At 42.6% G+C, this 17,524-nt stretch overlaps 1 protein-coding gene across 1 annotated transcript in view; it reads left to right on the top strand.

The window, feature by feature from the left end:
* The first annotated feature begins 4,736 nt into the window (after positions 1-4,736).
* The window catches only part of MUC13 (mucin 13, cell surface associated), a 30,990-nt gene continuing 18,202 nt past the window's right edge, over positions 4,737-17,524 (top strand). The window contains exons 1-4 of the mRNA XM_012473868.2: positions 4,737-4,822; positions 10,841-11,245; positions 15,311-15,433; positions 17,092-17,198. Coding sequence (XP_012329291.2) covers positions 4,771-4,822; positions 10,841-11,245; positions 15,311-15,433; positions 17,092-17,198 — 687 coding nt within the window. The 5' untranslated portion in view covers positions 4,737-4,770. The remainder of the gene's footprint in view (positions 4,823-10,840; positions 11,246-15,310; positions 15,434-17,091; positions 17,199-17,524) is intronic.

The following is a 17,524-nucleotide window of genomic DNA, read 5'->3' on the forward strand; positions in this document are numbered from 1 at the left end:
CCCATTGCTTTCAATTTTCCCCTTGAAGAGCAAGTCCAGGCAGTACTTGCTTCGTCTCTGAAGAGACGTGAATTAACAATTTGTGGCCACCACAAGAGCTTTCTGGCCTCAGTCAAACCTCCCGTGGGTGAGTAGAGGAGGAAGTAGGTGAGAAATCAAACTCCTCTCTGGGGAAAGTCCCTTTATAAAACTTCTCCAAGAGTTTCATTCCAGAAGATAATAAAATAATAAAATAAGTCCACAAAATCTCTCTTGATGGGAAATATTTTTTTTAGAGCTAACTAAACTCAGTGAAGTGAGTAGATAAATAATTGTAAAATTATACAAGCCAAGACTCAAAAAGCCAATGCCTGCTCCTTTTGATGGTCAAGGTGTTCTGGAACACATTTCCAGTGGTTAAAAACCTGACTGGGTGCGGTGGCTCTCGTCTGTAATCCCAACACTTTGGGAGGCCAAGGCGGGCAGATCCCTTAAGCTAAGGAGTTCAAGACAAGCCTGGGCAACATAGTGAGACCCCATCTCTACTAAAAATACAAAATTTAGCCAGGCGTGATGGTGCAATGCCTGTAGTCCCAGCTACTTGGGAGACTGAGGTGGAAGGATTAGGCGGACGTTGCAGTGAGCAGAGATTGCGTCACTGCATTCCATCCTAAGCGACAGAGCGAGACCCTGTCTCTCAAAGAAAAGGAAAATCTATACGTTAGTACTCAACCTTTTCTCTGAGCTTGTTACATGGTGTGTGAGAAGAGGAAGTCGCCATGAGAGCGCTCGACCACCATCCTGCCACGCAACAAAGCAAGTCAGGTTCATGTGTTCATGTTTCCTTCCAGCACTTATCTTTATGGAGGCGTGGTTTTCACATAATTAGAGCTGGAACGAGAATCCTGCCTCTTCAACTTCTATCATAGTAGAATCAGCACTTTCCCTCACTGCTGCGATCTCCTGCATCGTACTGTGTGTCATACAGTCATACCTCTCACCAAGGGTGGTCACCACATTTAAACCTCTCTTGTTGGATAAGGTTGTTTTCAGTTTTTTATACTGTATATATGTAATACTGCAGCAAACATTTTGTACATGTAATTTTCCCTTTATTTGAAATTATTCCTTGATGGGGCACCGTGACTCACGCCTGTTATCCCAACACTTCAGGAAGCCGAGGAGGGAAGATTACTTGAGGCCAGAGTTCAAGAGTTCCATCTCTACAAAACTTAAAAAAAAATTTTTTTTTAAGAAATTATTTAAGATAAAATTTCAGAAGTAAATTTCTCAGTCACAGGGTAAAAACATTTTTGTTTTGTTTTGCTTAAGCCAGGGTCTGGCTCTGTTACCCAGGCTGGAGTGCAGCGGCACAATCACAGCTCACTGCAGCCTCAACCTCCTGACTCAAGCAATCCTCCCACCTCAGCCTTCTGAGTAGCGGGACCACAGGCATGCAACACCACACTTAACTAATTTTTTAATTTTTTATAGAAAATGGGTCTCACTATGTTGCCCAGGCTGGTCTCAAACTCATGGACTCAAGTGATCCTCCCATGCTGGCCTCTCAAAATCATGCCCAGCCAAGAACATTTTTAAATCGCTCTTAATACCTGTTGCCAAATTGTAGCATATTACAACGTAGCAATTGTAAAGCATATTAAATTATTTGTACCTCCACCAGAGTTGGATATATCAATGTACACATTTTAAAAAAGATGTAAAATATTACACCAGGCATGGTGGCTCATGCCTGTAATCCCAGCACTTTGGAAGGCCGAGGCGGGTGGATCACTAGAGGTCAGGAGTTCGAGACCAGCCTGGCCAATTTGGTGAAACCCTGTCTCTACTAAAAATACAAAAATTAGCCGGGTGTGGTGGTATGCACCTGTAATCCCAGCTACTCAGGAGGCTGAGGCAGGAGAATCACTTGAACCCAGTAGGTAGAGGTTGCAGTGAGCCGAGATCATGCCACTGCACACTAGCCTGGGTGGTAGAGTGAGACTCCATCTCAAAAAAAAAAAAAAAGGGTAAAATATTATCTCATTTTTATTTTAGTTGTAACATCTTTAAAATGAGTAAAAAGTTAAATATTTTCCCCCACACATTTATTTACTAATAATATTTTCTCTTTTGTGAATAATTTGATCATGACAACCACCTTTTGGAAGATAAATTGTCCAAACGCACTGTGAGTCTAAAGACCCCTATGTCTCATTTACTTTGCATTCCCTGCTCCCTGCACCTAGAACCAACTGGACAGCCTTCATCCATTCATTCCTTTCATCCGTAAATCTTTACTGAGTACCTGCCATGTGCCAGCTGTTCTGGATGCTGGAGACAGAAGGGTGAACAGGGAAGGGGAACTCTCGTGGAAGTTAGGCAACAGGCAGCTAAACCAGCAAAGAGACAAAGTAATTACATATGATGAGGGCTATGGAGGAAATGAACTGAGGTGGGATGGTCAGACGAGTAGAGCAGCTCCTTTAGCTAAGGTGCCCAAGGAAGACCTGGCCTGTCGTTCTCCTGCTTAAATGTTCCCATGGCTTCTGCCATTGTGCTTAGAATTCCCACAGTCTCTAAGATCCTGCAGGATCAGGCCCCAGCCTGCCTCTCTGACAACATCTCCCCCAATCTCCTCCTAAATCATGGGGCTCTTCAAATACACCAGACTTGTTCTGGCCTCAGATCCTTTGCAGTTACTGCTCTTCTACCTGGAATGTTCTTTTTCTGATGTTTATATGGCAGGCTTCTCTTAAATAGTAGCTCTTGGTTCAGATAACAGCTCCTGCAAGAAGATTTTGCTGACCATCCTATTTAAAGTACCTCATACGCCACAAGTCACTATCCCATTGTTGTGTTTCATGTTCTTCAGAGCATTGATCACTCTAAAATCATTTTAATTACATTTTGCCCATCCCCACTACCCATCAGCTCACAGGAGCTCCAGGAGAGCAGAGACCACCATTGTCTTGTTCACTCCTTCATCTTCGATACCTGCTTGATATGTAGAGATGCCTCAAGTACCTGGGATCAATTGAACAGCCACCTCCTGAACATTACTCATGTAAAGTAACCATTCACTAAAAAGTTAATTTCAGTAGGCATGAATGCCAAGGTTGGAAATGGTTCTGTCAATGTGTCATCAATTAGACATTTACGTTGGGAGTATCGCTTCCCACAAGCCATTTCTCTGAGAGTGGTCATCTGAATTAGAGAAGAAAATGCTGATCAGCTTCATGTAGTATCTAAACGTGATATTGATAAATGGTAATAGTGACTCTGGGAAGGCTATACTCACCCCTCTATTGAGGGGCTGTAATTAGTGAGAAGGAGATAGGAGCTTAACATGTATTTACATTTGATTCTATAGACAGAAAAAAATCTTTGGGTCTAACTAAACTTGATAGAAATTTTATATTTTATTGATCTTCTAGAGCCTTATCATGGTACTACAGGGCTACAAATCAAAGTAGCTAAAGAAGGGCTCTTTTTTTTTTTTTTGAGATAGGGTCTCACTCTGTCGCCCATGCTGTGGTGCAGTAGTGCAATCTCGGATTACTACAACCTCTGCCTCCAGGGCTCAAGGGATCCTCCTGCTTCAGCCTCTCAAGTAGCTGGTACTATTGGCATGCATCACCATGCTCAGATAATTATTTTTAAATTGTTTTGTAGAGACAAATTCTCACTATATTGCTTAGGCTGGTCTCAAACTCCTGGGCTCGAGCAACCCTCCCCGGCTCGGCCTCCCAAAGTGCTGGGATGACAGGTGTGAGCCACCTAACCTGGCTGGAGGGGCTCTTGATGGATCAAATTCTAATTCTAAATGACTCTGATATAGCTCTTTTGAGTTTACTTTATCCCTAAATAGCTGGATATTGCTTTAGATTAATGAGCATGTCCCATTCCTCTTCATAGCCAATAAAATCATTGAAAAGCTCACCCTGAACAATAGTTCTTTTGTGACCAAGTAATTATGGGGAAACAGCTTTTTTTTTCTTTTTTTAGCTGACTTGCTTGTTTCTATGGGAAAATGGAGTCTGTGTTCTTGATTTGTAGATAAACATTTAGAATACAGCCATTTCATACTAATAAATATCGCTCCTTTTTCTGTACTTTATTGCCCACTCCCCAACACACCAGTCACCCACACGACTTCAGTAGAGCTAGGTTAAATGCCATGGTGTGATGTTCTCACATGGGAACTTTACTGAGGGGCTGTTCCCAGGTAGAGTCACAGAAACTTGGAGATGTGATTACAGAGTTTGAGCAGTGTCCATCAGAGTCCCGGGATGGTGGGCCCCAGCATACAGTGACAAAAGTTAAGCAACTAATAGTTTGGGGAGACATGTAAGTCCTCTTCAGGGATTCTCAGAACTATAGCTGGAGGAAAGTGGGTTTCCTGCACTCAAATGCAGGTGAGTAGAGCACAGCCTGTTACTGAATGTTTAAACGAATGGTGGCCTCCTAAGAGATGGTAGCTTGGAGACATTTGAGGTATCAAGAGATTAACCAGACTTGTGTGCCACCGACCTCACAAGGATATTTGAAATGTCCTGAGTTATTTTGAGGTTTGAGCCAGAAAAATGATTCATAAGGCCAGTTGCACCTCTTCTATCTCAAAAGCTCAGAAGAGCCCTGTGATACATGGCCAAATGCTAACTATAATTGCCTTTCTCTGCTTTGACGTCAATTAATGACTGGACTTTGTACCTGAAAGACAGTTAAAACTAAGGGTAGCTGGGGAAGGAAATCATTTCCTCTTTGGATTACCAAGCAAGAACAGCTAAAATGAAGGCCGTCACTCATCTTACTCTTCTTGCTCTCCTTTTTGTAAACTCGGGTAAGGAATATTTTTACATTTTAATTCTTCCAATCATGTATGTTATCTTTGAGATAAAATCAGCAGGCCAGCACATGGCCTATTTTGTAAATGAAGTTTCCTCTCTAGCTCTGCTCAAAGACACAAGCATTTTAGCCTGAGATGAAGATAGACAAATAGCAAAAGTGGTCTGTGGGCTGGGTGCAGTGGCTCATGCCTGTAATCCCAGCACTTTGGGAGGCCAAGGAGGGCAGATCTCTTGAGACCAGGAGTTTGAAACCACCCTGTCCAACATGGTGAAACCCCATCTCTACTAAAAATGCAAAAAATTAGCAGGGCATGGTGGTGGGTGCTTGTAGTCCCAGCTACTCGGGAGGCTGAGGCAGGAAGAGTCGCTTGAACCCGGTGGGTGGAGGTTGCAGTGAGCTGAGATGGTGCCACTGCACTCCAGCCTGGTCAAAAGAGCGAAACTCCATGTCATGAGGGAGCCGGGGGAGTAGTCTATGCAGTAAGATTTGGGGGCTCAGCAAACCAGAGGTTTGTCTTTGAGAGTTCCTGAGGCCGGATAAGAAGGACTAAGTAGGTTCCAATGACCCAGTTCTCTACTAGCGTTCTGGATCCTTTCTCACGATACTCAGAGAGCTGACCACAGGAAAAAGTCTCCTTTCACAAATGGACTTGAATCATAGGGAGTAATTGTCATGTTGGCATCAGACCTGTACTCCCTGTTCTGAGTTAGGAAAGGTTCTATGAGCCACATGTGGGTGAGGCCATCAGTATATTGAGAGGTAAGGGTTGTGGGGGCCAATTGGCCCCCTAAAATTTTGCTGAAAAATCACTGGCATGATTGATTAATAGGACAAAAGGCATACAGATGTATTTAATGTGTGTACCCAGAAGCCTTCAGCATGAACACCCAACTTCCTGATGACGTATAGAAGCTTATATACCATCTTGAGGTTACAGAAAGAGAGGGGGCTTCGATCTTGGTAAAACAAGTTATGAGAGAGGGGAGAAGAGGAATTCCATTGAGGGGCAATAAGTGATTATTAGGGAGAATAATCGGATTTGGGAGCAAAAGTAAACTTGTACATAATGCTCTGAAATTTAAAGATCCTTGGAGACAGTCCTGATCTTGATGAAGCATCTGCTCAGGGGTGGCTGCCTCCTCGGTCTTCTTTCCTCCAGTGAATAATGACGTACCAGGGAGGGGAACAGGAGCAATTGTTCTTCCTTGGTGGGTCAGTCCTTGCAGTGCTTGTTGACCTCTAAGAGCTTTTGATTTAAAAATACTCATTATATCAGGGAGCTATATTTGGGGGTAAAATATTTTGATTTCCTTCAGGTTCAATGAGTTGAAATCTAGAAGCTGCTTGCATCAAGGAAGAAAGTATTTGATAAGGCAGATATATGAAGAGAAATTAAGCCCTTTTAGAGAACTGGAATGAATGGCCTAAGGATTAGAGTTTTTTGAAAGCTGGTTTCAAGCTCTTAATGCGGGAAGGTTGGAGAAGGCTAGCTTTACGAGAGTGGAGGGCTCACCAGATCTCTCCAGCCAACCTTGGGGGCAGATGCCAGGTCCAAGCCTTCAGGACCAAGGAAGAATTGGTTAGGCTCATATGACTTTCAGGAACCACTATTAAAAAAGGCTTGACTTTTAAAAAATGGAATAGAAGGGCGGTGGAAAGGGGAAAGTTGGCTGGGAGGGGTCAAGGAGATGAATAGAGAGGTAAGAGAGTCAGGAATCATTGAGGCTCAAGGTACCTTACGGTAGTGGAGATGTTTCTTGACCCAGAGAACCCAAGGGGAAGGGCAAATGGTGGGGCAAGCAGGGATTCAGATGACATGCCACCACTTATTAGCTGTGGGGTGTCTCTGACCCTCAGTGTCTCCCTGTGCAACAGTAGAGGGGAAATCCCTATATTGAAGAGTGACTGAGAGGATTAAATGAGACAAAGCGCCTGATGTACCAGGGATACTGCCTGGCACATAGTACGGGCTTAATACATGATTTCCCTTTTTGTCATGTCTGCACTTGGATCTGATTTTCTTTTCTTTCTTTCTTTCTTTTTTTTTTTTTTAATTTGAGATGGAGTTTTGCTCTTATCTCCCAGGCTGGAGTGCAATGGCCTGATCTCAGCTCACTGCAACCTCTGCCTCCTGGGTTCAAGCAATTCTACTACCTCAGCCTTCCAAGTAGCTGGGATTACAGGCACCTGCCACCATGCCTGGCTAATTTTTGTATTTTTAGCAGAGACAGGGTTTCACCATGTTGGCCAGGCTGGTCTCAAACTCCAACCTCAGGAGATACACCTGCCTTTGTCTCCCAAAGTGCTGGGATTACAGGCATGAGCCACTGCGCCCAGCCTGGATGTGATTTTCCAACTTTGTTTTCGATTTTATCTTCTTTGTTTAAAAAAAGGTATACAAGTAATGCAGACCCATTGTAACAAATTCAAACAATACAGATGTGTATGAAATAAAAATTGGGCATCCAATCTGCCTTCCCACTCATCTACCTCCAGATATATTAGTATTGACAGTTTTTGGTGGCTAGTAAGGTCTGGTTTTAAAGAAAATATTTATTTTATTTTATTTTATTTTATTTTATTTTTTGAGATGGAGTTTTGTTCTTGTCACCCAGGCTGGAGTGCAATGTCATGATCTTAGCTCACTGCAACCTCTGCCTCCCAGGTTCAAGTGATTCTCCTGCCTCAGCTTTCTGAGTGGCTGGGATTATAGACACCCACCACCATGCCCAGGTAATTTTTGTATTTTTAGTAGAAATGGGTTTCACCATGTTGGCCAGGCTGTTCTTGAACTCCTGACTTCAGGTGATCCACACACCTTGGCCTCCCAGAGTGCCAGGATTGCAGGCATGAGCCACCGTGCCCAGCCTGAAAAATTTTATAAAAGTTGCTTTTTTATGTAATGTTAAGGATTTTGCAGGTGTGTGTAAGGAATCACTACTTCAGAAATAAGTTCCATCTCAGATTCTGAGCAACCAAGGGCAGGAAGTGTGTCTTGTACACCTTTACGTTCCTCGTCATCCCCATGCCTTGCATAGCACCTCAACTGCAAGAACCCCTGCACAAGCATGTACTGAAACAAGTGAAGAATGTGCAGGTGACATCTGAAGTGCCTTTAACAGGCAAAACTTTCCAGGTTGTTTTTGCTTTCTCTGAGAGATTAAGGCTGCATTATCCCACAGAATCTGATGGGTGCCTTTGGGAACCAATCAATATCTCACAGTAATGAAGAATTTAGATCTGGAAGAAAGGTGTTTGATTGTGACTTTCAACTAGCTTTGAATAAAGCAGTTTATAGATGTGCCCTGGACAAGGGTGGTGGTTATGGAGTGTTCCCCAGAAAAAAAAAAACAGGTCAGGGCATATATTTTGCCATTTAAACCTATGATTTGTACCTCCTTGGACATTGTGTTGTTCAGAAGCTTTAGGACCTAAGGAAATAAAAAGATTAAAGCTAGTTTTACTACATAGATGCCTTCATACATTTCTGCTAACTATAGATTGAACAGAATTGGTTATTTTACAATTCCTCTTGGGTGTTTTTACTAGATAATTTAAGCCTGGGATATCAGCTCTAAGCCGTCTTCCCTGAAATCTGTACAACTCTCAGATAAAACACATGTATACACATAGGCACACACAAGTATATTTTAGTTTAAAAAAACATATTGTAGCTATTCACAGCAATGAATTGCTGTCAGCTTGGAATGTGTCTCATTCATTAAAACTAATAGAGCATTCTGAAGTGTAATCTCCCTAGCAAACAGAAATGTAAAACCAAAATAAGCCACCACGTCCAAAACTCCTTGCATTAATTCCAAAGACCTGCAGAAAACCTCTTAAGAAGTCCCAATTTGTTTTTTGCAGATCTACAGAAACATGTTGGTTCTTTGGCATCGGCCGAGAATGAACATTTCCAAAGTATGAAATTGAGGGTCTGGTGGGGTTGGGGATGTTTGCGCCCAGTCTGCCAAGCCCTTTTCTTCTGTCCAGAGTTTTCCGGGGTGAGGGCCGGCCCCCAGCCACTCTCATTGCTACCACAATGATAGAGGCATTGTGGAGGTCACTTCTACTTCCACTGCTTTCATTCTGATCCCCAATTTTCTCTATTTGCTCTTCTTGTGTTTGCTCCTTGGGGATGTCTTGGCTTTTTCATTAAGAGGATGGCCTTCCCCACGTCTTTAACCCAGTGGTAGTTAGGACATTGGCATCTCACAGACCTGGCATTGCCTCTGGGCAAATCCCTCAACCCCTCTGAGTATTGGTGGGCTCTTCTGTGAAACGTGGGCACTTATGTCTATTTCACAGGTACTGTTGGGCACAGGGCCAGCGCTTGATAGTTGAGAACTATTCTGAGTAGCAGGAATAGGAAGAGTAGCCATCAATACTGCCAGTTGGTGACGTATTTCTTGCCCAGGAAGAGCAACTGCTGATCTCTTTAACACTTCTGAATGGCTATGTCAACCAAGCCCTGTTGAAGGTGAAGAGCCAGGTTCCGCCCTCAGGGGCTCACAGACCCACGGGGGAATCAGGAAGTATATTCAGCAGTTCTCAGTACCCTAAGGTTTAGAAATTGCTTCTTCACTAAAACTCTTCTTTCAATAGTTTTTTTTAACCTATTGTCAAGGTCAGAGTTCTTAGAAACAATGAAAGGTTCTAGAAAACGTGTTACTGGGCCAGGCAAGGTGGCTGACACCTGTTATCCCAATACTTTGAAAGGCCAAGGTGAGAAGATCACTTGAGCCCAGGAGTTTGAGGCTGCAGTGAGCTGTGATGGCACCACTGCACTCCAGCATGCACGACAGAGCAAGACCATGGCTCTTAAAAAAGAAAAGAAAATGCATCACTAGATCACTAGAGTTTACGACTCCATGTGTCCAGGGGGTCCTAAAAGTTGTGAAAATGCGACTTTTATACCCATCATAGCTCAGAGGGCAAAGATCATTTATTCATCTTACTCTTAGTCAATGTATCTAGAATTGTGAATGGGAAAACACTACTAAAATAAAATTTTGGAAGAAGTGTAATAAGCACTTAATGAGGTACTTTTATTTCATCATTTTTAAATTACCCAACCCCAACCTTTCCCTCTCTCAATCGAACAGGGTAATGAAAAATTGGGGCAGTTGCCTTGAAGTGCAGAAAAGACAAAAGGAATCCACTTCTGGGTAGTCACAGCGCCACCTTGTGGCATTCTCAATTGTCCTCACTGAGGACAGTCAGGCATATTAAATCCAGATTGACAGTTCTACAACTACAGACATAAATAATATGACTTCTTGGTACTCAACTTAATAAATATTAACTATTCTGCGGGCCTGGTGGGTCATGCCTGCAATCCCAGCACTTTGGGAGGCTGAGGCAGAAGGATCACTTGAGGCCAGGAGTCAAGAGACCAGCCTGGCCAGCATAGTGAGACCCCATCTCTAAAACAAACAGACAAACAAACAAAATTAGCCAGCCATGGAGCTGTTACAACTGTAGTCCTAGCTATTTGGGAGGTTGAGGTGGGAGGATTGCTTGAGTCTAGGAGCTCAAGGCTGCAGTGAGCTATGGTCACACCACTCACCATTGCACTCCAGCCTGGGTGGCAGACCAAGGCCTTATTTCTAAAATAAATAAATATTAACTCTTTGTTTGTCATATTTTTCAATAACATTTTTTCCAGTTTTGTCTGTTTAATTTTTAATTTTATTTATTGTGGGGTTTTTTTGTGATTAGAAATAGCCATGTATTTTAATTTTTAATGTAGTTATATATATTCATTTTTTTCCAGAAAAGAATGAGTTGAGGCTGGGCATGGCAGTTCATACCTATAATCTCAGCACTTTGGGAGGGCAAGGAGGGTGGATGCTTGAGCCTAGGAGTTCACGACCGGTCTAGGCAACATGGGGAAACCCCATCTCTACTGAAAAAAAAAAAAAAGAGTTGGATACTAATTAGTATTAAGTAACAGCCATTAGTTATTCAATGCATTGTCTCCTCAAACTTGGTATCTTTGTTCCTCCAGCCACCAGCCAAGCCAACTCAACTGCTACTTTATCAACTACAGAAACTCCAACTGCTCTTTCTGAATTAGCTACAACTGATGCCAACGAAACTGATTTCACTGAAATTGTTAACACAACTACACCTTCTTCCTCAACCGCCCTTTCATCTACCTCCCCCGTAATTGATACAAATAGTTCCTTCACAATTCCTACACCTAGTACTACAGGCGGTGAGTCAACCACAAGCACAAGTTTACTAAGTACATCTGACCTAATTTTTTCATCTACAAGTGATGCATTCACCACAATGGTCACTTCTAAAACACAAAGTAACAATGAAGTGTCCCCCTCCACAAAAGACAGTCCATCATCAGGGCCTTCCACTAGCACCACTTCACCGGAGACCAGCAACGTAAACACTGCAGGTAAGGGTGATTCTCTCCCCAGAGAGGGAGTGTACCACTGTGGAGGAGGGGAGGTGGGTGTTCTGGTGGGGTAGGCGAATGGGTCTAAACAGGCCCAAGGTTTCCTTGGATATGAACTGTGAGCTTGCAATCTGTGTCATGATACAGTGATGGCAGCGGCCCTAAAAGATTACCCTCGGTTTCCCTCTGTTCTCCTTTCCTTCCCTCCCATCTTACCTCAAGTTATTTGCTAGCTGTGAAGTATCTTTTTGTGTGTGTGTGTGAACTCAGGCTTTGTGAAAGGTATCTCTATAGCTTTCCTCTCCCTAGGGGATTTTTAGAAATAGTTTCAGCTTCTCTGAGAAGACCAGGTCCAAATAAGCATGGACTGTCCAGCCCCACTAGTCTAACTCTCTGGTCTATTGAAGGAAGAAGTCAGTTCTACCCTTAAGGTAAGATGGTGGCTGATCACAATGTAGAATTTAAGCCAAGTCATGGAATTTGAGCCTGAAGGATAGAAAGCAAAACAATAGCAGTGTTCAAACGGTCCTAGGCATAACCAGGGCCACTGTCCAAAGGACAGACGCTTTGGGAACACTAAGAGATAAGTGACCTCAAGCAGAAGTTAATGAAACAGGAACCATTTGCTTCACTTCCCCAAGCTCGATCTGTAACAGAAGTCAATCAAGTTTATCAGTAAAGGCTAAATGCCCCTGTAGGCCACGGAGGGTCTCTGCTGTAACTCCTACACTACTATTTTAACGTGAAAGTAGCCATAGTTAACATGAACCTGGTTGTGTTCCAATAAAATTTTATTTACAAAAAACAAAAGGTTGGTCAGATATGACTCATGAACCATAGTTTGCCAGCCCCGATCTAGAAGAATCATCATACTTTAGAGCCTGTAGAATCTAGGTAAATCCCGTCATTCTCAGATGGGCAATCTGGGACCCAGTGAGGGCCATGACTCACCCAGGGTCAAAGAACAAGTGGATGTCTCCCTGCCCTTAACTTCTGGTGGCTTCCTCAGTGTTGTTCGATAGATTTAAGAAATGGATGGTTAAGCAAGTAGAGCCCAGAGTCTGTATCTAAGACCTCGTTCCCCAATCTTCTTCCCTGCTTGGAGGAGCCACTCTGAAGGCGGGATCCAATGGAATGCAGCTCTCCTGGAATCAGGAAAGGGAGGTTTTCTTTTCTTTTCTTTTCTTTTTTTCTTCCTTACTTTCTTTTTTTTTTTTTTTTTTTTGCAGAGAGTGATTTATTAGGCAGAAAGAGAAAGAGAGAGAGAGGGAGAGACAGCTCCCATGCTGCCATGGGAGGGGAATCCGGAGGGTATATCCCGAAAGGGAGGTTTTCTAAGCCATTTCTGCTTTGCCATTTCTGCTTTGCTGTGTGTCCCCTCAGAGTCAGGCCATCCCCCTGTGTTCTGGCCCTACCACGAATGAACTGTGGGGCATGGGGCAAGGCATTTCTCTCTTGGCTTCAACTTACTCATCTGCAATAAGGCAGGACTGAACTAAAAAGCCACCCAAGTCTCTTCTGGCTATAATGTCCTATGACTTCATCAATTCCTGGCCACGAAACAAGCTAACGAGTCTGTCCTTCACTGGTGTCTCCAGAAGGAGATACATTGAGTCTCTTCCCTAAGATTTCCCAAGTCATCCTTGCAAGGTGGCTGAGGCTTTTTTTTTTTTTTAAAGAAGCCATTAATTTTACTTAGAAAACTGGTTCTACCTTGTCAGAGGGGTGACCCTTATTTTTGTTTATAAGATACTGAACTATGCCTCCTTTTATCCTAGATAGTCTATTTTTTTCTCTTTAAAAAAATGTTAGTGGAAGCCAGGCACAGTGGCTCATGCCTGTAATCCCAGCACTTTGGGAGGCCGAGGTGGGTGAATTGCTTGATCTCAGGAGTTCTAGACCAGCCTGGGAAACATGACAAAACCCCATCTCTACAAAAAAAATACAAAAATTAACCAGGTGTGATAGCACGCACCTGTGGTCCCAGCTACTCAGAAGGCTGAAATGGGAGGGTCACTTGAGCCCAGGAGACAGAGGTTGCAGCCAGCCAAGATCATGTCATTGTATTCCAGACTGGACAACAGAGCAAGACCTTGTCTCAAAAAAATGTTAATGGAGTTTATTTTTAGAGAAGTTTTAGGCTCACAGCAAGATTTAGATGAAGGTATAGAGGTTTCACATATACTGCCTGACCTGACATATACATTATCAACATCCCCACCAAGTGATATGTTTATTACAATTGATAAACCTCCAGTGACACATCATTATCACTTACAGACCATAGTTTACATTAGAGATCACTCTTGGTGTTGTGCATTTTATGAATTGGACGAATAAGTGTATAATGACATGCATCTCTTCTTACAGGATCACAACCCTAAGAATCCTTTGCACTTTTCATTCTTCGCTGTAACTCCTGACAACCACAGATCTTTTTACTGTCTCCATAGTTTTGCCTTGTCAAGAATGTCATAGAGTTGGAAGCTTACAGAATGTAGCCTTTCGAGATTGGCTTCTTTTACATAGTAGTATGCATTTCCTCTATGTCTTTTCATTTTTTAGTGCTGAATAATATTTCATTGTCTAGATGTACCAGTTTGTTTATCCATTCACCTATTGAATGATATATTGATTACTTCCAAGTTGTGGCACTCATGAAAAAAAGTTGATATTAACATGGATGTGCAGGTTTTTGTGTGGACATAAATTTCCCACACCTTTGGTTAAATACCAAGGAGGATGACTCTCAGATCTTCTCGTAAGAGTATGTTTAGTTTTGTAAGAAACCACCAAACTTTCTTCTCGAAGTGGCTGTGCCATTTTGCATTCCCACCAAGCAATGATGAGAGTTCCTGTTACCCCATATTCTCACCAGCACTATTTTATTTTTCATTTTTTAACAAAAGTAAATTGGGCCCTTGATTATGGAAAAAGCAGCTCAAACAGGGCAAAAGCATATGGAATAAAAATAAATCTCCCTCTTATCCTAAACCCCTAGGACCCAGAGCCCCAGTTTCCTTCCTCAGAGGCAACTTCTGTGGCCAATTCCTTGAATCTCCTTCCTGAAATTATCTATGCAAATGTAAGCATACATATTTGTTTGTGTATATTCCTCCCCTTCTTTTATTTACAAGACGGAGCATGTTATACACCTTGTACCTTACATACAGCTTTTAAAGAAATCAGTGGTTTCTACATACAGATTTGTAAGACTTTCAAGACAGCTCTCAAGGTTATCAAACACATAAGCTGTTCTGAAATCACAGCTCAGAATCATTCTACTTGACAGAGATGAAGAAAACTGCCAGCCAAGATCATCATTGGATCACTGACCTAACTCTCCTCCTCAGATCTCATCCGTTCTCTGGAGAGAGAAAGATGCTGCACCCTGCCTGGCCCGGGAATCTCCGCCGGCAGTGTAGAGCCCATTGCAGTGTTATTTTCACCATTTATTAAGTCACCCACTCAGAAAGCCAGAGGCTGGAGTGTCTTCTCATGGCCTCTTAGGATTTTCACTGAGTTAATCCACGTTCTCTTCTTTACTATCCCGTTCCTGTTTTTATGGCTATGTCTCCTAGGAATGCTTACCAGAATATGACATCTAGTTTCTTTTTGGAGCTTCTTGGCTGTTCCTCCCTATACGACAATTATTCATACCTTTCTAAAAACAAGACTTTATCTAGGATGTTTTGGGGAGCCCTACCTAGTGTTAGAGGATCATGCTTCACAGTTCTGGAGGGACTTTGAGACATGAAGATTCCTGACTCCTTGAAGTTAGAAGACTTCAGTCTCTCTTTCTCTGGGCAAGCCCTTGTGTCCACTAATCTCTGATCTTTACTACTGACAAGTATTATACTTGGCTCTAGAATTTCAGCAACAAACTCTATAGAGACCTAAGCAAGCAAATATTTGTTTTTAACTTTTCCAACAGTGTGCTGTGGAATAACACAACCAAGAAATGGAAAGGGCCCAGGAGGGAGGCATGAAGATGGAAAAAGACATTTCCAGGTGTGATGTATTGTCATTTCGCTGGATTTCTAATCTCTTTCTACTCCATCTAAGGTCCCAGCAATCCTTGCCAAGATGATCCCTGTGCAGATAATTCGTTATGTGTTGGGCTGAATAATACACATTTTTGCCTGTGTTTAGAAGGGCATTACTACAACTCTTCTACATGTAAGAAAGGTGAGTTACAAGGGATGAGCCATGGCTGAGCTCTGTATCTCATACCAAAAGTGGAATCGAAAACTCAAAATGATGGCAAAAAGAGATTCCAGAATATGAGAGAGAAAATGTGGAGGCAGGCTGGGCATGGTGGCTCACGCCTGTAATCCCAGCACTTTGGGAGGCCAAGGCGAGTGGATCATGAGGTCATGAGTTTAAGACCACCCTAGCCAAGATGGTGAATCACTGTCTCTACTAAAAATACAAAAATTAGCTAGGTGTGGTGGCGGGCACCTGTAATCCCAGCTACTCTGGAGGCTGAGGCAGAGAATTGCTTGAACCCGGAAGGCAGAGTTTGCAGTGAGCCAAGATCATGCCACTGCACTACAGCCTGGATGACAGAGTGAGACTCCATCTCAAAAAAAAAAAAAAAAACCAGAACATGTGGAGGCAACAGAGGCAAACAAAGTAGAGAAAAATGCTGTTACCTGGGGACATTGAGGCAGAAGAAGGTGAACTATCTAAGACCATACAGTCTAGCAACCCTAGGAGCCTGGTCTTCAGCTGTGTCACAGGATCTGTTTGCTCCATAGCATCAGACACCCCTCTTAGAGACATAAGAGCCCTTCAGCTCTAAAAATGGATTTCGGGAGTGCATTTATACACCTGTGGCATAATGATGTTTTGATTAGATCACCAGGTTGCAATGAAGGTCTGAGACCTGTCTGAGTTCTGTTTTGTTTTGTTTTTTTCTGTTTTATGAATGAGAAATATCTTTGTTTTCCAGAACAGCCAAATCTATAAGAAATGAATGCACTGCATTGCCCATAGGGGTTAGGGATATACCAAAAGCCCCCCAGATGCTTATATTTTTAGCATTAATAATCTCACTTCTGGGGATTTACTCTAAGTAAGTGACCCCAAATACAGAAGAACAGTTTGTGTGTGAAGGTGTTCATTGCAACCTTTCTTTTTTCCTTTTAAATAATTAAAAGCACTAAGTCCAACAACAAAAAAATGATTACATCAAGGAAGGGGACATGTACTTCATAGAATATTATGTAACCTTTTAAAGTGATGGTTATGAGACCAGGCACAGGAGCTCACACCTTAATCCCAGCACTTTGGGAGGCCAAGGAAGGCAGGAGGATCGCTTGAGGACAGTAATGTGAGACTAGCCTAGTCAACATACTGAGACTCCCATTTCTACAAAAATTAAAAAATTGCCTGGGCATGGTGGCATATACCTGCAGTCTCAGCTAATCATGAGGCTGAGGCAGGAGGATCCCTCGAGCCCAGGAGTTGGAGCCTGCAGTGAGCCAATTGTGCCACTGCACTCTAGCCTGGGTGACAGAGCAAGATCCTGTCTCTCTCTCTAAAAAAAAGAATGGCTATGAAGACTAGGCAACGATTTGGAAAATACTCATTACATAATAAGAAGAAAAGAAATAAACTTGGAATTGCAACAATGTAAACTGTGAATGGAAAGAAATATACCAAAATGAAAATAGTTGTGCTAGGTTGGGTGGGATTATGGGTAACTTTTAAAACATTTCCAGATTTCCTGCAGTGTCATTATACAATGTTGCAAATTCTAAAAAATAATCTATGTTTTAAAACAAAATGGAAATGACCCTCTTTGCATTAAATAGTACAGAAAGATTCTGCTTAACTTTCAGGAAAGGTATTCCCTGGGACGATTTTAGTGAGAGTTTCAGAAACATTTAACTCAGAAGAGAAAAATTCTGTGGCCTATCAAGACTTCTATAGTGAAATTACTAGCTTCGTAAGTATTTTCTAACTTTCCTTTCTGTAAAGGATTATTTGTTCTAACACTGAATTGCTGAGTGTAGAGCTGGTCTTCAGGTGGCTCGTGCTGGTACCATTGTACCAGTTGTTCAAACAGGGAAATGTACCCTTACTGGTCAGTAAACAGCAGCTGTCCTGAGCACCTGCACCAGTGCCACCCCTTCTTCATTGCCTGGGCCCCTTGGACCTCCCCGTGGTCTTGCACCTGGAGGCGTGGCACCTGGCCTGGCATGGCAGAGGGCCTGAGGAAGCTTGGCTCCAGCTATATGATACCCATTGTGATATAAGCTATTAACATAGTTT

Source organism: Aotus nancymaae, unplaced genomic scaffold (genome assembly GCF_030222135.1).
Source record: "Aotus nancymaae isolate 86718 unplaced genomic scaffold, 86718_ANA_hifiasm-v0.15.2.pri h1tg000046l, whole genome shotgun sequence".
NCBI lineage: Eukaryota > Metazoa > Chordata > Mammalia > Primates > Aotidae > Aotus > Aotus nancymaae.